General features: G+C 38.5%; 2 protein-coding genes across 2 annotated transcripts; one reads left to right on the plus strand and one right to left on the minus strand.

Moving 5' to 3' along the window:
* Nucleotides 1–8,607: 8,607 nt before the first annotated feature.
* Nucleotides 8,608–9,567, plus strand: LOC113269437 (olfactory receptor 51L1-like). Its single transcript, XM_026518327.4, has one exon. The coding sequence runs from the start codon at nt 8,608–8,610 to the stop codon at nt 9,565–9,567; it is 960 nt and encodes a 319-aa protein (XP_026374112.4).
* Nucleotides 9,568–13,795: 4,228 nt separating this feature from the next.
* LOC113269436 (olfactory receptor 52Z1P-like) lies at nt 13,796–14,824 on the minus strand. Its single transcript, XM_026518326.1, has one exon. It carries the CDS (start codon nt 14,822–14,824, stop codon nt 13,796–13,798), a length of 1,029 nt encoding a protein of 342 aa, XP_026374111.1.
* Between the last annotated feature and the right edge of the window lie 8,471 nt (nt 14,825–23,295).

Raw genomic sequence — 23,295 nt, forward strand, 5'->3', positions numbered from 1 at the left:
GGGTGTTATATGCAACTGATGAACTATTGAACTCTGCATCTGAAGCTAATTATGTGCTAAATGTTGGCTAATTGAATTTAAATAAAAAAATAAATTGTTCAATGGGATAGAGAAAGTAGAAAGAGTGAATGTGAAAGTATGTGAAATGTGAAACTTGATGAAGCCACAAACACAGATAAAAAGATACAAATGTTTTAGGACAAAAAAAAGGGAAAGTGTGTAAAAGTGTATTTGCTCAAAGAGTAGACATAAACTAAATGGTAGGATAGGGTAAGCTTGCGAGAGTTTGTCTGGTGAGGAAGTTTTTACTCTGAGGTGAAAGCTCACATGTAGTGAGTAAGTGCCCTGGGAAAGTGTTAATTAGGAAGAGAAAGGCTCAGATGTGGACTAGCTCCTTTGTGGAATTTTTTTAAACAGAGATTTCAGCAAGCATCCATAATCAAATTAATGATGATGGTATTTTCCAATATTATGTACAGAATAATCACCACCCACTGTCTCTCACACACAAATGCAAATAGACTATTGTATCAGTAGGACAATTTAACAAAGCGTTTAAGAATGAAGGCTCTGGAGTCAGTGTGTGGAGACAAACCAGGTCTATCACGTGTCAGCTGTCTAACCTTACACAAGTCACTTAAACTTATATTGATTGGAGTTAAAATTTGTGTGAGTTAATACATGGAATGTTCTCAGAAAAACAACTGATTTCGAGTAAACATTCAGGAATGACAAATTATTACATAACTTCCCAATAATCCATTTTCCCTGTATTCCTCGTGTGTCCCAGTTTATGTATCACGATTCAGAAAGGTCATTCTCTGGACACTCTCTACTCCTTGACCCACACATCCCGCTGTTTTCATGTGCAAAAGAGAGTATTAACCGCTAGGGGCTTTAGGGGCCATATAACCACAGTAAGCAGAAGTTTTGGGTATGAAACTCCAACAGAGTCAGGGGATCACTGTAACTCGGTACGATGCCCAGTCTGCTATACACACTCCAATCCCTGCTTCAGTGGACACTGGCTTAAGGGTTATTTTTCCTGATCACAGGACTCCATAATTTTCAAGGGTCTATAATAGTGGTGAGGCAGGCAGAATAGGGAAGCGCTGGATATTTGCAAACGTTACAAAAAATGGGGAACTGAGTCTGACATCTGACAGTTTGTGGTGATTAAGCAAACTTATGATCGCTCTGTGGTTTCTCATGGCCACAAGCGTCCTGCTGCTGTTGCTTAACTGCCTCATACATGCGCACAAAAGCCAGCTAGCTCTCAAATGACTGAGAACGGCGCCTCCGCTTGGGATGCCGAGGACTGCTAGTGGGCCTGGTCTATGTGTCTGTATGGAGTACCTGCGAGAGAAAAGTTAGTTGGCCTGAGCATAGTACCCCCCATAGAGCATGAGTAATAATCCACACAGTTCCCAGAAATCCACTCCTATTCCCAGAACGCCACATGAATATTTTGTCCCCAAATTATAACCACCCATAAGCATCAGAGCCCAGCCTCCACCTGGCACAACTCGGATTTCCCGAGTTCACCCACACTTCCTCATCTGGAGTGTACACTTGTGCTTCTCAATACAGCTTCTTCTGCTGTACTTTATTCTGACTTGTCTCTGAATTTTTTTCTCCAGCGAAGTCAAGAACCTGACATTGGCTGGTGGTTGAGGTCTCAGGCATCGAGAAATCCCCCCCATCTCTGTTATCAGTGGGTAGAGTAAAAGAGTGTCTGAGGAATAACGTCAGTTGTGCCCTATAAAGAAGAAAGTGGGGGGGGGAGGCTGTTTATAATGGGACCAGGATGACTTTCAAAATGTTGTTCTATGGTGTTAAGAAATGAGGGGGCGCCTGGGTGGCACAGCGGTTAAGCGTCTGCCTTCCGCTCAGGGCGTGATCCCGGCGATCTGGGATCGAGCCCCACATCAGGCTCTTCTGCTATGAGCCTGCTTCTTCCTCTCCCACTCCCCCTGCTTGTGTTCCCTCTCTCGCTGGCTGTCTCTATCTCTGTCGAATAAATAAATAAAATCTTAAAAAAAAAAAAGAAAAAAATGGGACAAGTAGAGTCAGCAAATCACAGTATGGGGTGGGGGGAGGGATCAGCCAAGCAGAAGTGTGCAGAGCAAAGGAAAGGTCATCAGGGGAAGTTTGGGTGAATTTGCCTAGAGAAGGGACTGAATGGAGAGAAAGTCATGAAGTTATCTGACTGGATACGTGTAAAGAAGCTCAGGGTGTGGATTACAACCACATTGGTGCAATTCTTGCCTGCTGAGGTCAGAAGTAAATACATATTGTGTCACGAGCGGAGCAATGCAAGGAATTGTTCCATTCCTGACACACTCATCAAGCTTACCTTGTCATCATGCTGAATGAAATTCATGCTGGTGCAAATGAACCTTCTTCGGCTCGTTCCCCAGCAAGCAGCGTATCCTCACAAATGCGGGTATTTCAGTCTTGAAGCCCTGCCCTGTAATCTGGCAGTCCCTAAACTGTTTAGATTAAAATCTTTTTTTAATAATAATATTTTTTATTATATTATGTTAGTCACCATACAGTACATCCCTGGTTTCTGATGTAAAGTTCGATGATTCATTACTTGCGTATAACACCCAGTGCACCATGCAATACATGCCCTCCTTACTACCCATCACCAGCCTATCCCCTTCCCCCACCCCCTCCCCTCTGAAGCCCTCACTTTGTTTCTCAGAGTCCATAGTCTAAAATCTTAAAAAAAAAAAAAAAAGTCTGGGGGGAATTATTCTCTAGTGAAAACTATCTATCTTACCACGTCTCCCTCTATTATATTGTCTTACAACTGCACTATTTCTTACTAAGTACTCCAAACCTAAGGCTCTTCCACGTTCTTCAGCTAACAAGTGGTATCACTATCTTCCCAACAGAAGATTTTTGGATTTTCATTCATTTAACTCTGGATATTGATACTTAGTATTTTCCCTCATTTAGCATCCCTACTTTTGTCATATCGCGAATTCCATATCCATACACATACATGAATGAAAATACATCTGTGGGAATATATTAGTAAAAGTTAGTAAAGTTTCTCTGCTTGTGAATAAGGAGATATTTACAGAGATCGTCTCAGCGCCTTGCAATAAGGAAACAAAATACACTTGCTGTTGTCTGTCACTAAAGACAACTTCTTTTATATTTTTTAAAGATTTTATTTATTTATTTGACAGAGGAGAGACAGCCAGCGAGAGAGGGAACACAAGCAGGGGGAGTGGGAGAGGAATAAGCAGGCTCATAGCGGAGGAGCCTGATGTGGGGCTCGATCCCATAACGCCGGGATCACGCCCTGAGCCGAAGGCAGATGCTCAACCGCTGTGCTACCCAGGCGCCCCTAAAGACAACTTTTATATATTTATTTGGATAGTGCCTTTGCTGAGGAGGGTAACTCAGAAATAATATATGGTGCTCTGTCATATGAAAACAATAATTTCTACTTGAGCATTTCTAGGCTTTGTAATTTCTCCATAGACTAAAATTCCATGCATTTTGGCTTACTTAAAAAAGCAAAGGTTTCAAAATATATGTTGTTATTGATTTGCTTTATAGGAAAATCTGTGCAGAGTGATTTAAATTCATATTAAAGAAATTAAAGTGTAAGGAGAATGAGAGGCATCCAGTGCCAGGTAAGTCAGTAAGTTCAGATCATTTGTCCGGCAATTCCATAAGAAGACGTTCGAAGATGGAACTTGGAGGGTTTTTTGATGTTAAGTTATAAATAATCTCTCATTTTCATAGACTATCAGTTGATGTCAAATTTCTTTAGTAATTGAGTACATTTTCTGTAGGAGAGCTATTATTTATACTGAGGTGATCAACTCCTGAAAAAGCCGGTTCTCAATTGAAAGTATTAAATACAGCAGCGCCTAAACATTAGTGAGTTGGGATATATGTGCAATAGACAACATCTGAGGGGCGTGGACACATGTAAAGTTGTGCGGCATTATAATTAGACCAATATTGCCAGGATCGAAACCAGGGTTGGAAAAATTAACAGAAGACCACATTTTTACAAGTAGTTCCTGGACCAAACAGATCTGACCTTACAACTGAAACTCCCATCCCAATGAGAGATTTCTGATTATTCATTCATGCACAGGCCACCCTGTTGCACTGCTCTCATCACAAATAGACATTTAGGAGTCAGTACTGTTGGCAAAGAGACAGTTTTAATAGTTGAAGAAAAGCCTCTATTTTTAATCATATCGGCATCTTAATCTGTTTCATCAAGAACTCCATGCAAGGTGAAAAAGGGACCACTCCAGCCAATCAGATCGGAGTGATGACATTGGTTTTATTGCTTTTCTGTGTGGTCTTTAAAATAGATTTTATTTTTTACTTTAAAGATTTTATTTATTTATTTGACAGAGAGACAGCCAGCGAGAGAGGGAACACAAGCAGGGGGAGTGCGAGAGGAAGAAGCAAGCTCATAGCGGAGGAGCCTGATGTGGGGCTCGATCCCAGAACGCCGGGATCACGCCCCGAGCCGAAGGCAGATGCTTAACGACTGCGCTACCCAGGCGCCCCTAGATTTTATTTTTTATAGAAGTTTTAAGTGCACAGCAAAATTGAGTGGAAGGAACGCAAATTTCCATGTACCCACTGCTGTATGATGTTGAGGGAGGCAGATCACATGACTGAATCTCATTTTCATGCAGTGTATAGTAATAGAACTGAACTAGAGTCACTTCCAGCTCTTAGGGCACAGACTCTGTGTCCCTCCCCAGTTTAGGTATTTAACAAGACCCTCTCGTTGGTTACACCATATCCAAAAATCTTTACTGCCCCATCGTATTCTGGATACAAACTCGTATTTCATATTCCATGGCACTACCTCATTTGTTCCCAGACATTGAGGCGATAAGCATTAGAGAATCTCAACAGCCTTCTTGCCCCTGTATTCCCAAACTGCCATACCCTGCTGCAGCCTGAGTGGTGGGGAGAAACCAAACTGAACTGGTGGCACTGACAGGGTTACACACGCTGTCCTGCATTTATCCTGGGGCCTCATACCTCAGAGGACTGGAGGAAGACTTATGGACTGATCCTTCTTGCTCTGAGAATTAGAATGGTCTCTAATGACAAGAGGAACTATTCTGCCAGGTAAGTGAGGACAGGGGACAATAAAAGTGGGAGGTAAGAGGAAAACACAGAGACAAAAGAGAGGAGAGTGGACAACCAGAGTGGAGAGGGATGATCAGGAGAGTGTTACAGAAGAGAAAGGTTCTCAGTTCATTATAGGACATAATTTTCACCAAAATACCTTCATTGTTCATGCTCATTCTTACAGTATTCAAGCCAGACTCGGTCAGAGTTTTCAGATTGGACTTGCCCGAGATACCCTAGACCTTTATGGTAGGTGGTCTCTGTGTCCATGGGCAGGATGTGATACGTACATGGGGTGACGATTTATTTTTCTGACATGACAGAATGGAGATTCCAGAGTGTGACTGGGATTGTATCAGATAGCCTTCAAAGTCCCTTAGGATCCCAAGTATCAGTGGTTTTACTTATTTTTTTTTTTATAATAATATTTTTTTATTATGTTATGTTAGTCACCATACAGTACATCCCTGGTTCTTGATGCAAAGCTCTATGAGTGCTTTTTAATATGACATTAATTGTGACTTAGGTCTAAACCCCAAATTATAACTTCTTCTGATTTTTGAGTTTATAAACTAACTCTTTAAACTCCATCCTCCTCCTCTAAGGAATGGAAGAAGACATCACAAGGCCGTGTGAATGAATTTGAACTTAGAGGATCAGAAGCAATAGGAACTGGGCAGTCAAAATGAACCCATGTCAAATATAAGGAGTTGTGGAATAATAGGCAGGGCAGATCTTAGGGACTATGTGGAATATTACTGAATATATGTTACTTCAGAATATATGTTACAACTTCAGAAGGCAATACTAACATGGCTGCTCAGATTCCAGGCTCATCGCAGTACCAAATCTCATTCCTTTTCTAGAGAGACTTCCCATTTTATCCTGGGATGTATCTTCTTTTTTATTTCCTTCCCAAATTGGCAATGAGTAGGATGAAAAAATATATAAGTAAAGCCATCAAAATTACCAGAAGAATTTGGGGGTAGAGAAAAAGAACATGAAACAGTTTATACCTATGGCTATACTAACTTTTCACTGGATGAAACAGAGAGGAATCTGATATCCTTCCTTTCCCACACCTCAGCCCATTAGGTCACTTTTCTGAGATGCCCTCTCAGGGTGTGTCCTCTCTGGAAGGATACTCCAGAGTCTCCTCATATCTTCCTACCTCCCACTGAACGTCAAAGAAATATCGTTATTGTCACTGCTGTCTGTCATCATTATCACGATTATTTTCTGTTCACTAATGTAAGGCTGTATGCTAAGTGTTTTACCCACGGTAGCTCCTTTAATCTGAACCACGATCCTGACAAATTGTTTTTCCCTACAGTTCACGGATGAGGCTACTTTGCTACAGAGGAAAATAAGCCATTCGTCCAACTTAAAAAGTGAGGAAGTGTTCGAACCAGAATATTCCCAGTTTGGATAGGCTTGTGGAAGCAGAGGGAGAGTCTGAATGAGGGGGATGGTGGACAGTTGTCTCCTGAAACCTCAATAGAAAGTCATGGAGATGATACAGCTGCTTCAGACTGGCCTCCAGCTGAGGTATCTTCCATTTTTTAATTAAACTTCAAGTTCACCTCTTCTTGGCAGAGGGAGAGAGCCACTCTAAAATCAGAGAAAAGGTCTGAACTGACTAAGCAGTGAGGTAAAAAGAAGGCAGATTTCTACATTTGGATTAGGGAAGAGATATTGGAAAATAATCAACAAAAAGAAGTAATAATATTGGAAAATTGTGGCATTGAAGGTAATGAGTGCAAGTATAGAAAGGTAGAAAGGAAGGTGAGAGAGACAAACCCAGGACAAGAGAAGCAGGAATTGGTGGTGGTAATAAGACAGGCAGATTGAAGAAAATAGCAGGACCGTAGGCACCAGGTCACACAATATGTGAGCGGTATTCAGTTGTAATATGAGTAGTCAGAGAGACGGAATTCATCTCTGGCATTTACTTATTTGATTTCTTGTTTACAGGTCTTCCATTTCCTAGAAAATTGTGATTATTAATCATTCCAGTCAAAACTGCTGAATTCAGGTTTTATCTGTGTGGACCTCGAGAAGATTGAAGGGGATGTGAAGTTCCCTAAGGACCAAAGTAGACTTTACATGATAGGAAGAGACCAGTTTATTCTTTGATGATGGGAAGTAATCTGTCTCCTGGACTGTAAATTCTCAGGACAGCATTTTGGCGAGCTGGGATTCTTGGCAAGTGATGGACAAGTGGGATTTTGAGAGGTGGCTCATCTTTCTTACTTCACAGATGTTTTTCTTGACCACAGAGGGAGTACTGGAATCTATTGTGGGGAAATATATTTTCTCATTTGTTCTGAGTAGGAAAGATTTTGTATCAAGGTCAGATGCTTTTCCTGAGCATTATAGTTTTTGAGTTTTCTTATTTTCTCTTGTTTTTACTTTGAAGCAGGAATTTCGACTCCCTCTTTCCTTATAGCACCTATCTTTCTTTCTTTCTTCCTTCCTTCCTTCCTTCCTTCCTTCCTTCCTTCCTTCCTTCCATCCTTCCTTTCTCCTTTCTTTCTTTCTTTCTTTCTTTCTTTCTTTCTTTCTTTCTTTCTTTCTTTCTTTCTTTCTTTCTTTCTTTTTCCTTTGGTAGAAGGCACCACTCTCTAAATGACTGATAGGATCTGAAACTAATAGAAAGAAGGCTTTGAATCTTTAATATCAGAGTCACAGGCAATTATACTTTGCTTAAATTATGAATTTTTCACAATAAGAACATTACATATAAAATCCCACGTTTCATTATTATAACTTTTTTAAATTCAAAATTGTTATAATTAAGTCTATTTTAACCCATATTTAGCTCCTGGCAATGCTAGTCCAAGTCCATGCCTGTGGCCTCAATTATACAACTGGGGATATGTTAGTAAGACCTGCTTATGTTTATAAGTACTGCTGACCCATACTTGCCTGAATCCTGTAAGGATACCTCCTTGAGTGGTGTTCTAATACTATTGAAAATCTATGTGGCTTAGGCAGAGCAAGGCATTGTGTGTAAATCACTATAGGAGTCATAAAACAAACAAACCAGCAAACAAACAAACAAACAAAACAGGCTAATGTTAAGATCAGTAGCCCTTGCCAAGGAAATTTTGGAAGAAAATTATAGAATGAAAGATGTAAACTAGAACCATTTGTGTGTGTGCTGTTTCTTATAGTGTCTTTAGAAGAAGATTGTCCATACTTAGAGAGGATTTCAATGGGTCTGCATCTGAGAGGCAGGAGGAAAGGTCCTTATGGTTGTAAAGTAGATATTCTACTTAACTCACCATGCTCAGCAATGCAGTGAAGAAAGACAGAGCAAAAATGTGGAGATGAATAGAAGAGTGTTTAGCACTGAAGGTTCATTTGTTTTGTTTTGTTTTGTTTTCCAGACTCAGATACTGATCTCATCATTGCCCTCCCCACTGGAGTGGGATCCTGAAATTGGATTGTGGTTTAACAGTGAGCTCCATGGCAACCTTAAACTCCAGTAGTACCCTGTCCTCCACGTTCTATCTCACAGGTATCCCTGGCTATGAGGAATTTCACCACTGGATATCCATTCCATTCTGTGTCCTCTACCTTGTTGGAATAATGGGTAACTGCACCATCCTGCATATTGTCCGGACAGACCCCAGGCTCCACGAGCCCATGTACTACTTCCTGGCCATGCTCTCCCTCTCTGACATGGGCATGTCCATGCCCACAATGATATCACTCTTCAGGGTGCTGTGGTCCATTTCCAGGGAAATCCAGTTCAATATTTGTGTGGTCCAAATGTTTTTTATTCACACTTTCTCCTTCACAGAATCAACTGTGCTCTTGGCCATGGCCTTTGACCGCTATGTGGCTATCTGCCACCCTCTACGATATGCTACCATTCTCACCCCAAGACTTATCACTAAAATTGGAATTGCAGCCCTGCTTAGGAGTGCCTTTGCCATGACTCCGATTCTGGTCCGGCTGGCCTTCTTTCCTTTCTGCCACTCCCACATCCTTTCTCATTCCTATTGTCTGCACCAGGACATGATTCGCCTTGCCTGTGCTGACACCATGTTTAATGTTATATATGGGTTGATTCTGGTCATTGTGCTGTGGGGCATGGACTCTCTGGGTATTTTTGTGTCTTATATGTGCATCCTTCACTCAATATTAAGAATTGCATCATGTGAGGGGAGGCTTAAGGCTCTCAACACGTGTGCATCCCACATCTGTGCTGTACTCATCCTTTACGTGCCTATGATAGGGCTTTCTATTGTCCATCGTTTTGCCAAACACTCCTCCCCACTCATCCATGTCTTCATGGCTCACGTCTACTTGTTGGTTCCACCTGTGCTCAATCCCATCATCTACAGTGTGAAGACCAAGCAGATCCGCGAAGGAGTCCTCCACCTGCTTTTCCCCACAAAAATCAGTTCTACTATGATGTAGGCATGTCCTCAAGGCAACGATGGCATCAACTAAATGACTTAAGCACATACTAATTTGTGTACTCTAGGTATGTTGCCATCATAGCTACCACCAAAAGAGTAAAGAACAGAAATAGAACCAACAGAGCATCTTGAGATGTGCCTATAGAAGAGTTGTTGTCCATTGGGACTATATGGCTTGACTTAATGTGTACTCCATAAATTCCTTTTAAATATGAATATGTTGGAGTGGAGTGTGGTAGAAACCATTTCCATCTATTCCCTTCCATGTCTAATTCCAACCCTTTCCAAGGTCATTTATCTGTTAATTTTTCATTAAATATGTTAAACCCATGTATCTTTGCTTCCTGATACTTTGTATTTGCCAGGGAATTTAATATTCCCTTGCTTGTTATATCAATGTCTCTGTATATCTACTTTTTCCTTCTTTTTTAATAATGGGAAAAATCTTATCTTCACATAAAAGCATTTTTTAATAATTTTTATTTTGTTATGTTAGTCACCATACAGTATATCCTTAGTTTTTGATGTAATGTTCCATGATTCTTTATTTGCGTATAATACCCAGTGCACCATGAAATATGTGCCCTCCTTAATACCCATCACATAAAAGCATTTTAGAGCTCAAAGCAGAAATTAGCAATCCTCACGATTATCTGCATCATATTTTAAAAGTTTATACACATGTTCTGCCCTAGTAAGGATATTTAGTTTCCTCAAATAGAAAAGGAAAATATGCATATTTTTTCTCTTGCTTAATTTTTAGAAAGAATTCTAGTTTTATAAAAATTGAGACCCTGTAATTTCTGAAATACTCCAGATATTGTGATATGAAGTCTGTGATTATAATCCATTGGGTTAAATGCATCTTAATAATAATTTAGGGTATACTATTTATTTAAATGTAAAAAATGTTATCTTTGATATACCTGGCTATGAGGAATTTCACTCATGTAGCAATATAATTCATTGGGGTGTAGCTACTTATAAATTTGTGGTAGCCAGAAACAGCTACAGATTAAGGTCTCACAATTTTATCTAGCACTCTTTTCAATACACAAAACTCTCTTTCCTTGTAATTCTGAAATTACCTAGCACCTGGCTGTGCATAAGGTTGTATAAAAATGCTTGCAAATGCAACTGAATTTTCTTAGTTTGTATGGCTATAATTGTGCAAAAACAAAAAAAGAAAGGGAACAAATAAAACTTTAAAAATGTGTTATGGTTCCCAATATTTATGTAATAATAAGTAATATATTTTACGTATCTTGTTCTCCCTAGTATAGCAACTGTGCTTCAAAGAGTTTGCTGCTTGTAGGCATGAATATTATGCTTGGCATAAAAGTGACACTAAATTATTATTGAATATATAAGTGATAAAAGAATGAATCAATTATTGAAAAAGAATGACTAGTTTGGATATTTTTAAAAAGTCTTGAAGGAAAAGATCTGATATGTTGTGAACCCACATGTAATATAATAAAAGAGAGTTTACAAACTTCAAATTAGTATTTCAAATTTCAGGCACATGGAGCATAACTACAGCTTATTTCTGCTATCTGGTTTTAACTCAGCTATGTTGTTTCCATCCTTTTATCCTATTTCTTGATTCTAATTCTAATTACCCCTCTCCTTTTAGTACGTTCACCTCGAGTAAGGGACATCAACTAAAAATAAGAAAGTTCTATAAACATCAAAATTAGATAATATTTGGTATAATAAATAATTAAATAAAATTGATACGAAAAGTGAAAATTTTGAGAATGATCATTTCCACCAGCTACACATTGTATAAGTAACATTTAACTATTGATAAGAACTTCAAATACAATATATATATATATATTAAATATTTTATTTATTTATTTGACAGTGAGAGAGAGCAAGCACAAGCAGGGGGAGTGGCAGAGGGAGAGGAAGAAGCAGATTCCCCACTGATCAGAGAGCCTGATGCGGGGCTCCATCCCAGAACCTTGGGATTATGACTTGAGCTGAAGGCAGACACTTAACTGACTGAGCCACCCAGGCACCCTACAAAATATATTTTTAACCTGTGAATGTTGAACATACCTTTCCTAACATCTGTGCTCCAAAAAAACAAATTTGTATTAGGTTTGTTGTTGTTGTTGTTGTTGTTAACAGAAATATGTTTAAGCTATTGCATCTTCGATTTTGTATTTTGCATATGAATGAAACTATTTTAAAGGAATATCTATATACGTAACCAAATATTTGGACATATAAATTATTATTTGTTATACTACCTTCTTAAATGTATTACTATAATTACATTATAATCATAAAATATATTTTACCAAAAACATTTAGAAGGTACATATTTTTAAAATTAAGATAATTCTTCCCATAAAATGGTGAGATGAGTGATTGAATATCTGAATGAATGAATGAATGAATGAATGAATGAATGAATGAATGACAAGGTGGTATTATGAGTTGAGAACAGAAACCTCTGGTTCTGGAACCTTAATGAAGGCAGGGGTTTAGTCTTCTGGCAAGCGGTTGGTGCTCCAAAAAGAGGAAGGCTTCTTATTCCTGCCTAGAACCACAATAATATGACTGAAGCATCTTTCTCATTTGTATATGGATTTATGAATCAGGAGGCACTCTTACTCATACTACCTTGTTCGGCAGAGTCATGAGTATTTATCTGTCTTTTGAAAACATTCTCTGCTTTCTTGCAGAATGTGTAAGTTACCCAGAAACCCAAATCATAATTCATTTTTGTATTCTAATCCCCAGCCACTGGGCAAAAATGCAATGCAATTGTTTTCATAATGTCAAATGTCATCCTCTTGATGCTGCAGAAGGCTCCTTGTGGCAAAACACAATGGTAAGAAAAAAATAATAGCAGAGATCGCTATCCCTTGGTCATTAAAGTGTCTGGCATTGTCTTCTATATAAAGCATTGCCACAAAATACTTCATTATCCCACTTAGTCATTTAGTTATTCAATCTAAAGATAATATTTTATCTTAAATAATAAAAACATAATTCCCTTAAAAATGGAAAGCGTGGAAATGATCTATTACATTTATAGCCACCTGCATTAATAAAGAGAATGATAACAATATAAATATTTTGAAGGCACTCTATTAAAAATAAATTCAACCACTAGACCATGTGTATGTTTATATTATGTTCATGATGCTCGTTTTTATTGTCTGACGCCAGGAAAAATTTTAGCTCTTTTATTAATCAACCTGTGAATATTTCTTAGAGGAGAAAAGGGATTACAGATAGATTTGTAGACGATAAAGTTTGTCCCAGGAACTATAGAATGCAATTAGCAAGAAGGTTTGATGTGTGAAAAGCTACACCAGGAAAATTACATGTACTTAGTTATTTAAGAGTTAAATGAATCCAGTGAACATAATCCTGGTGGTTTGTCATGTTTATCTTTTTTGAGAATTGGCAATTTCATCCCCATTAATCAGAATTTTAAGGGATGTAACAGATTCATGCGGTTTTAGCAACCTGACCCAAGATGGGGCAATTAGCCTGACTTTTGTCCTTCCTGAGTCATAGATACTCACATTCCTTCGAGGTCATGCCGTTCCTCAGATCCTGCTTTTTTGTTTACTTAACCTAACCAAAGTAACTTTCTATTGTGTGTAACCAAAAGAATCTTTGTTACAACAAGGTATTAAAGGAGATAAGAAACAGACGTTATCTGCAAGCTAAGGGAAAGGTATTTTAGAGGAAAGAAAAGAAGTATTTAATGTATACATCCTATTTAATACATAAGGACATATTAGGGTGTTTGTTACATAAAATTATTAACATTTAGCATTTCACGTTAATGCATTTATCTCTTTAACAAACACTTATTAAATTATCTGTATATTCTGCATTCTGTGAATGCAATGATGAAACTGGTATCCGAAATAAGATAGTCCACAGCAAATTGACATAAGAGAAGTATTGTGAAGTGCAAAAGGGATATTTCAGTCCCCTGTGCTGTTACAGTGGCATTCCACCGATTATCACCTTACTATGTTGAGATATTCCCTGATGATACTGGAGCAGTTACCTGTTAGCTTCCTGTTTACCCTGTGCTGGGAAGGCAGCAGTTGGAAATGTGAATATTAAGTTCTATCCAGAGGTTAGGTGTTCGGGGATAGATCTGTCTGGGCTGATTCACACCTGACATTTAAGCCTGATCCTCTATCCTGGTCTCACCTATTCCTTGTTGCTTCATAACCCTTGGGTCATTTTGCTTGGCTACAGAGCCCTAGGACACGCATCCTTATCTCCTTTGTCTTTACCCCATAAACAATGGGGTTCATGGTAGGTGGCACCAGTAAGTAGAGGTTTGCCAGGAGGATAAGGACATGGCTGGGCACATGATTTCCAAAGCGATGGGTGAAGAACGAAAAGAAGGCCAGGGTATAAAATATCAAGATGACACATATATGAGCTCCACATGTTCCAAACGCCTTTGTCCGGGCTTCCTTGGAAGGTAGTTGAAAGACTGTTCTCAGTATTAGCCAGTACGACAGGGTGATGAGGACAAAGTCCAGCCCTGTGGTGAGAAGAGCAGCAGTGAGCCCATAAATGCTATTAAGGGCATAGCTATTACAGGCCAACTTGGCAATGCCCATGTTCTCGCAGTAGGTATGGTGGATGATGTTGCTCCGACAGAAATGCAGCCGGAGAATGAGGAGGACGCCAGGGGTGACCACAGCCACACTCCGAGCCACCAGGGCCAGGCCTACCTTGCTGATGAAAGAGCCCATAAGTAGGGTTGCATAACGGAGTGGTACACAGATAGCCACGTACCGATCAAAAGCCATGGCCAAGAGAACAGCAGACTCAGAGAGGAACAGAGCATGAACAAAAAACATCTGTGTGAGACATGCAGGAAACGTTGATAGGAAAGGTCCCTGCCAGAAGATAAGAAGCATTCTGGGCACTATGACAGTAGAAAGGAGAACGTCATTGAGTGCCAGCATGGCCAGGAAGAGATACATGGGTTCATGGAGGTTCCTGTCCCAGGCCACCACTGCCATAACCAGGCCATTGCCTATCACAGCCAAGAGGTACATGAAACTGAAGGGGATGGAGATCCAGATTTGGAAGTCTTCTAACCCTGGGACTCCAGTCAGCAGAAAGGCAGTGTGGTGGGTGGATGTAGAGTTAGATGTTCTTATGGACAGGTGCCCCGAGTCTTTTACATGAAACACAGAGAGACAAAAGGTAGAGTACATACTAGTAGAAAACAAGTACGTAGTTTTCATCGTAGTGACAACCCAACCATTAATTTTGGCATGATGAAGTGGAAGGAGAATAAAATGATCTGAGAAAAGTTATTAAGTATCTGAATGAGGGCGCCTGGCTGGCTCAGTTGGTAGAGCATGTGATTCTTGATCTCCAGGTCTTGAGTTCAAGCCCTACGTTTGGGCTTAGAGCTTACAAAACAAAACCAAACCAAACCCAAAGAACAACAATCAACCAAGTACACCACAAAAAAACCCCATAAAAAACACAAACAAAACCAAAAAACCTGAGTGATCATAGGCAAACCACTTCCCTTTTATGGAGTATCCTGTTCTCTCTGAAAAAAAAGAATGTGAATCCGAATAATAAGGGTTGAAATCTTTATTTTTGTAAACCTAATTGTTATAACCACATCATTTATGTACATGTCATTTGAACCTTTAACTATGCTATGTATATAGTTTTTGACTGCCTAACTTCATAATAATTTATTAAATACAATAAAAGTAGCTTTCTCTTTCCTTTTTTCTCCGTAACGCTGCATAGGAGTCTAGAGAGGGTTAATATTTCATTCTTTGACAAACAAACTTAAGGGGAGGACATGGGTTGGGTGATAAACTGATACATAATGGGCCAGCATGAAGCCTCCAATTCTTGTTTCCCATCCTGATGGTATGAGAGATGTTTCCTTGGCCTACTTTTGCTACAGTAAAGAAAAAGTTTTACACATCTGCCCCTCATTGGAACTCTTAAAGACAATGGTTGAATTAACATGAAATTTATTTTTTTAATTTTTTTAATAATAATATTTTTTATTATATTATGTTAGTCACCATACAGTACATCCCTAGTTTTTTATGTAAAGTTCCATGATTCATTACTTGCGTACAACACTCAGTGCACCATGCAATACGTGCCCTCCTTAATACCCATCACCAGCCTATCCCATTCCTCCACCCCCCACCCTCCCGAAGTCCTCAGTTTGTTTCCCAGAGTCCATAGTCACTCATGGTTCATTCCCCCTTCTGTTTACCCCCCCCTTTCTTCTTCCCTTTCTTCTCCTACTGATCTTCCTACTTCTTATGTTCCATAAATGAGTGAAACCATATGATAATTGTCTTTCTCTGCTTGACTTATTTCGCTTAGCATTATCTCCTCCAGTTCCGTCCATGTTGCAGCAAATGTTGAGAAATCGTTCTTAAACTGCTATGCCAAAGTCGTAATATCATTCAGATGCTAACAAGCACTAACTCTCAAAGGTCGTGAAATGGAATCAAGGAAGATAATAAAAATCCAGAGTACAGAGTGTTCTCTTTCAGAACAAGACAGTCACTGAAGATATCAAGGCCCATGATTTATTCAATGGCTATCATTGAAAGACCCATCTACAGAGTAATTTCAAATTTCATATTTACCAACCAAAGAATAAGATCACACTTTAGCAACTTTTTAAAGTAGCAGTAGTTCTTACTTTTAATGCATCAAAAATTATAAAATAAAAATAGCTTTCTTTAAAAAAGTGCCTCCAATATAAAATTATTCTTTCCCCAGGTCAATAAAACATTAATTCAGTTAGTAAAGTTTATAATTTTTGTCAAAGGCACCAAATATGTTTATGAACACTTTTGATTGCAAATCTTGAGAAGTTTCAAAGTGATGGACAATAAATGCTATTTCAACTAACAAGAGCTACCAAAATCTAGAATTTGCAAAGGGTGCACTTTTCATGTGGGGTTGTCACACCATCACTTCGATGGAAACCTAGACTGTATTGCAAGATGCCTATTATCCCTTCAATTGTTAATTGAACACTTTTTGAGATTATCCCAACCCTTCACAATAAGTAGGGTATATTATTATATGAATTAATACATATTTATTCTATTCTCCCTCACGTTGTCCTCTCTCTCTCTCTCATGAAATTGAGATAAGAAAGCAAAGACAGAATTTCTCATCAAAGGGCAAACACATGGAAGAGATGAAATTGTTGTTAATGCAACTCCAAGAGAGATTTTTTTGAATGGTTATCTTGTTAAAAATGTGGAGGTATAATATGCTACAATTTTATTAGCCTGGTAAGGTTGCTTCTTTTATCTGGTGGTCTCTCAGCAGAGCCTGGCCTTGCCATGTAAAAACCACACTGAAAATATCAGCATATTTGGATAGAAGACATATTGCTTATCAGCACAGGGGTGGGCAGTATAGCAGTAATGATAAAAATAATAATTGGAAATACATATTAATGGTTTCAATGTGCTAAGCATTTTCCAAACCTATGCTAACCACTTTACATGGATTATCCAATTTAACAGTAACAACTACTGTAAGAAGTAACTATTGTTCGTATCTTAATATTACACAGAAGGCAACCCAGGTACTCAAGGACTTTCCTGAGATCACATTACTAAGGGGTATGTGAAGCCTGTTTTGAAATCAGGGATCCTAATTGCAGCACCCAGAGTTTTAACCATGAAACTATTCTAACTTACCTTTTAGATGCATGGTTTTTCTAAACCATTGGGAACATAAAAAGGTAGATCTTTAATTTCCTCCCACAGTGATATTCTTAGGTGTTAGGTAAAAATGTCATCTCTAGCTTATAGGGATTCAGAGAATGTGTGTGTGTGTGAATATATATACATACATATATATATATACATATACCTGTATTGTAGATAGATATTTACAACAGCAGCTGAAGGAATAACCTTTGGGCCAAGAAGTCTCTTGGGTATTTCACATTCTGAATGATTGCTTTTGCACCTGAGACCCAGAGTCAGTATATAGATTAGCTGACTAAACCTATTTTTCATACTTGTGAAATTATATTTTCCAATTTTGAACTGCATTTGATAATTTTCCATCTCAAACCAAGTCTCTGGGCAACATCTCTGCACTTCGTTGCCAGTTCAGTATGTCAGCATGTAGCCCTTAAAGAAAACTAAAAAAAATAAGGTTTCCTGAGACTCTACTGGAACATGAGTGTCTTTTATGACAAAGCCCAACTATTGAGGCTATTTTAATACATGTCCATGCACGATAACGTGTACTTTGAGGTATTTTGAGGTTTTTCAAAGGAAAAGGCATGACAGTGTATTTGAAGAACTCCCATTTCTCAAATAAAGCTTTATAAAGGAACATTAGAGCAGTTTGAAGTTTCCAAAAAAATTAATCAGGAAGTACAGAGTCCACATATGATCCCTTCCCCTCACCCACCCAGTTTCCCCTATTATTGACACCTCACATTCCTGTGACACATTTGTCACAATTCATAAGCCAGCATTGACACAGTTTTATTAATTAAAGTCAATAGTTTACATCAGACCTCTCCCTTTAGGTTGTACAGCATATGGGTGTTTGACAGGTACATAATGACATGTGTGCGCCATTACAGTATCATACACAATAGTTTCACTGCCCTCCAAATCCCCTGTGTTCCACCTCTTCATCCCTCCCTCCCTCGAAGCCCTCGGACAACCACTGATCTTCCTCTGTCTCCATAGTTTTGTTTTGTTTTGTTTTGTTTTTAAGATTTTATTCATTTACCTGACAGAGAGACAGCCAGCGAGAGAGGGAAGACAAGCAGGGGGAGTGGGAGAGGAAGAAGCAGGCTCCCAGCGGGGGGGGGGGGGGGGGGGGGGGGCTGATGCCGGGCTAGAACCCAGAATGCCAGGATCACGCCCTGAGCCAAAGGCAGATGCTCAAGGACTGCACCACCCAGGCGCCCCTGTCTCCATAGTTTTATTTTTTTCCACAATGTCCTACAGTTGGAAATGTGCCATAAGGATACCCTTTTAGATTAGCTTCTTTTCTTTTCTTTTCTTTCTTTTTTCTTTTCTTTTCTTTTTTCTCTTCTCTTCTCTTCTTCTCTTCTCTTCTCTTCTCTTCTCTTCTCTTCTCTTTTCTTTTCGTCATCATAAGTGTACTCTCTATTCCCCATAAACTATTTCACCCTTGCTCCCACCCATTTCCCTGCTGGTTCTCCATGATTAAGAGTCTGCTTCTTGGTTTGTCTCTCTCTTTCTTTTTCTTCCCCTTTGTTCATTTATTTTCTTCTTAAATTTCACACATGAGTGAGCTCATGGGGTGTTTGTGTTTCTCTGAGTTATTTCTCTTAGCATGGTACTCTCTAGTTCCATCCGTATCATAGCAAATGGTAAGATTTCATTCTTTTTTATGGCTGAATGAGACATCTCATTTAGCCATAGATATACATATATATGTGTATATATACATTTTATATATATAATCTCACATCTTCTTTATGCATTCATCTATTGATGGACACTTGGGCGGCTTCCATATTTCATCTATTGTAAATCATTCTGCGATAAACATAAGGGTGCGTGTATCTCTTTGAATTAGCATTTTTGTATTTGTATTAAATACTCACTAGTGCAATTCCTAGTGCTTTGGTTTTCTTTTTCAGTTAAAACTCTTCAAAGTACAGGGGTAGAGGGAACATATCTCAATATCATAAAAGCCATCTATGAAAAGTTCACAGTGAATATTATTCTCAATGGGGAAAAACTAGCTTTTCCCTTAAGGTCAGGAATATGGCAGGGATGTCCACTCTCACCACTGTTGTTCAACATAGTACTAGAAGTCCTAGCCCCAGTAATCAAACAACAAAAAGAAATAAAATGTATTCAAATTGGCAAAGAAGAAGCCAAACCCTCTCTCTTTGCAGATGACATGATACGTTATGTGGAAAACCTAAGACTCCACCCCAAAATTGCTAGAAATCATACAGCAATTCAGTAATGTGGCAGGATACGAAATCAGTGCACAGAAAGCAGTGGCATTTCTATACACTCACAGTGTAACTAAAGAAAGAAAAATTAAGGAATCGATTCCATTTATAATAGCACCAAAAACCATAAGATACCTAGGAATAAACCTAAGCAAAAGGCAAAGGCTCTATACTCTAGAAATTGGAGAACACTTATGAAACAAATTGAGGAAGACGCAAAGATGGAAAAACATTCCATGCTCATGAATTGGAAGAATAAACATCGTTAAAATGTCTATGCTGCCCAGAGCAATTTACACTTTCAATGCAATCCCTATTAAAATACCATTGACATTTTTCACAGAGCTGGAACAAACAATTCTAAAATTTGTAAGAAGTAAATGAAATGATTTGTATTAAGAATTTATAACCCAGCCTGGTACATAAGATCTTCTTAGAAATATTGTTTATTAAGAATATTTCTCAGGGATGCCTGGGTGGCTCAGTCAGTTAAGCATCTGCCTTCAGATCAGGTCATGATCCCGGGGGTCCTGGGATCAAGTCCAACGTTGGGCTCCTTGCCCAGCGGGGAGCCTGCATCTCCCTCTTCCTGCCGCTCCCCCCTTTGTGCTCTTTCTCTCTCTCTCTCTGATGAATAAATAAAATCTTTAAAAAAAGAATATTTCTCAGGAGAGTGCCACATGTTTCTATGCTATATTAAAAAAAAATAGGTCACCCATGTCTGTGTTAACAGCTATAGAAACAATTAGGTGAAGGTCACACATTTCATAAATAAGATCCCATGAATTCTTCCTATAACGAGGGCATGGCATTCTCTACCGTCTTGCTTGCATCTAACATCTTCATTGCTCATTTTGTAAATCTGGGGAGTCAGAGAAAATTTGCATTTTTAGAAAGAGCACAGTGAACCAAGACTTCAAAAGAAAGCAGTGTTCCACCGGCCTTGGTCTCTTTATGCAATCAGACCTGAACTACAACAACTTATGATGTAGTATATGTTGGCTAACTGAACATAATGAAAAATAAAGCAACAACAACAACGAAAAAAAAAGAAGAGTAAATAAAATCTGCAGGTGTGAATGACCTCTTAAAACCTCTCCTTTCTTGGAATTTCAGTTGGGAACAAGAGAAGTACCTGGTTTTCCACCATTGACAGTAAGTCAGTACTTTGGGATCAGAAGCATAAGAGAAATATTCCTAAAATTATGTCTAGGAGCAGGCAGTTAATTCACTCTGTGTGTGTGTGTGTGTGTGTGTGTGTGTGTGTGTGTGTGAATTCTTTTGAGGTTTCCCATGAAAATCATGTCTACCTCTCATGAGAACCATGAGTAATTCCAAAGGTTATAAACTTTATGTGGCTATTTTTCTCTGCCCCTTTATAAGGCATAAATGAATCTTTCTTTAGTACTATTCCCTGCATTATTTTTCTGTCCTACGTAGGATTTTAATGCACATCACTTAGGAGAAATGTTATGCAATTAACATTTGATTCTGTGGGTAGAGCAAGTGAACTATATGGGCTAGTTTTTAATTGCACTATTTTACTAATTATAGAATATATGAGCAAGATCTCTTGCTTGTTTTTTTTTTTCACACATTTACCTGTTTTTTTTTTTTTTTTTTTTTTTTTTGTTTTCACTGCATCTCTGTTTATGGTTGAGGAGACAGTTGTTTATCTGACTACATGGGCACACACACATGAGCGAAACAGAAGAAACAAAAAAAAAAAAAAAGAAAGAAAGAAAAGGAAAAAAGCCACAGAAAAACATATGGTAATGCGGGGTAAAGTTGATGCTGAGCTGACTGTATTATATTAACTAAGAAAGACTGTAATCCTTCAGATATTTAAATACTGTGGAGATGGGCTGAAAATACTTTCATTTTAAATATAAATAGGAATTGATATAGTTAATAATAATGGTGACAGTGTTAATGATGATAATCATAGCAACAGCATTGATTATATTTAATTGGAAAAAGAAACCCTCTGCAAGAGTTTAATTTTAATTGTCCTCTGCTCTGTGTCTAATGATAACAGAAGGCGGGGATACGGGTGTTCCTGCAGATGAAGCGTGTTGACTATTGACCCTCAAGAAAGGAGAGAGGAAACATAAGGAATGGATAGTAAATGTGGCAGTGATTGATTGGATATGAACTTGTTTGAGCAAAAAAAGGTCTAAGAAGACAATTGCCTAAAAGTGGAACTCTTCAAAGTGATCCATTCTTAAATAAATGAGTTATCAGAATGGACATCAGTACACACATTATGAAAATACATAATACATAATAATACATACAAATGGTCAACAGACCCATAAAAAGATGTTCAACATCACTAATTATTAAGAAAATGCACTGGGTGTTTTACACAACTAATGAACCATTGAACACTACATCAGAAAGTGATGATGTACTGTATGTTAGCTGATTGAATTTAAATAAAAAATTGAGAATAAGAAAATGCAAATTAAAACCACAATGAGCTATCCCTTTACACCTGTTAGAATATCTGAAATCAAAAGGACAAGAAACAGTGAGTTGGCAAGGATGTGAAGAAAAAGAAAGCCTCATACACTATTGGTAGGAATGTAAATTGGTACAGCCACTGGGAAATAGTATGTAGTTCCCTCAAAACAAAACAAAACAAACATACACACCAATAATTCTACTATCAAGTATTTATCCAAAGAAAACAAAAGCACTTATTTTAAAGATATATGCCCCCCTATATTTATGGCAGGATTATTTACAATAGCCAAGATAGAGAAGTAAGCTAAGTGTCTATTGATAGATAGATAGATAGGATAAGGAAGGGATGGTATGTATATACAATGGAATATTACTTCACCCTAAAAAAGGAGGCGATCGTGCCATTTGAGACAACCTGGATAGACCTAGAGGGTACTTTGCTAAGTCAAATAAGTCAGACTGAGGAAGACAATTACTATATGATTTCACTCATATATAGAATCTTTTTTTTAAAGATTGATTTATTTATTTGAGAGAGAGAAGAAAAACACAAGCAGGAAGAGCAGCAGGCAGAGAGAGAAGGGGAGAAGCAGGCTCCCCACTCAGCAGGGAGCCTGATGCAGGACTCCATCCAGGACCCTGGGATCATGACCTGAGGTGAGGGCGGACACCCGACTGACTGAGCCACCCAGGCGCCCCTCATATATGGAATCTTAAAACAACAACAACAACCACCAAATGAATAAACAAACAAAAAGCAGACCCAGACTATAAATATAGAAAACAAACTGATGTTTCTCCTGCCAGAGGAGAAGGGGGTAGTGGGATGGGCAAAATGGCGTTATGCAATGAATAAGTCACAGGAATAAAAGGCACGGCATGAGTAGAGTCCATATTGTGATAGCGTTGTTTGGGACGGTTGGGAGCTACACTTGTGGTGAGCACAGCATAATGTATAAACTTGTCCAATCCCTGTGTTGTACAAGTGAAACTAATGTAACACTGTGTCTACTATAAAATTAAAATGTTCACATAGTTTCAAAGTACATCGAGGGAAAAATTTGGTTAAATTTTCATTGTGGAAGCGGCATTGATACTGTGTAAGGAACATTCTAGGCGGACAATAGTTACCCCTGGAAATATTGACTGTATATCCTCACACCTTCAAGTGTCTGGAGAAGTGGTTTCCTTCTTAAAAAGGATCATATCCTGTTCGGAGTATGGGACTCTGACTACATGACTAGAAGACATCTCCTTCCCTGACTGATA

The sequence above is a fragment of the Ursus arctos genome, unplaced genomic scaffold, assembly GCF_023065955.2.
Source record: "Ursus arctos isolate Adak ecotype North America unplaced genomic scaffold, UrsArc2.0 scaffold_22, whole genome shotgun sequence".
Lineage (NCBI taxonomy): Eukaryota > Metazoa > Chordata > Mammalia > Carnivora > Ursidae > Ursus > Ursus arctos.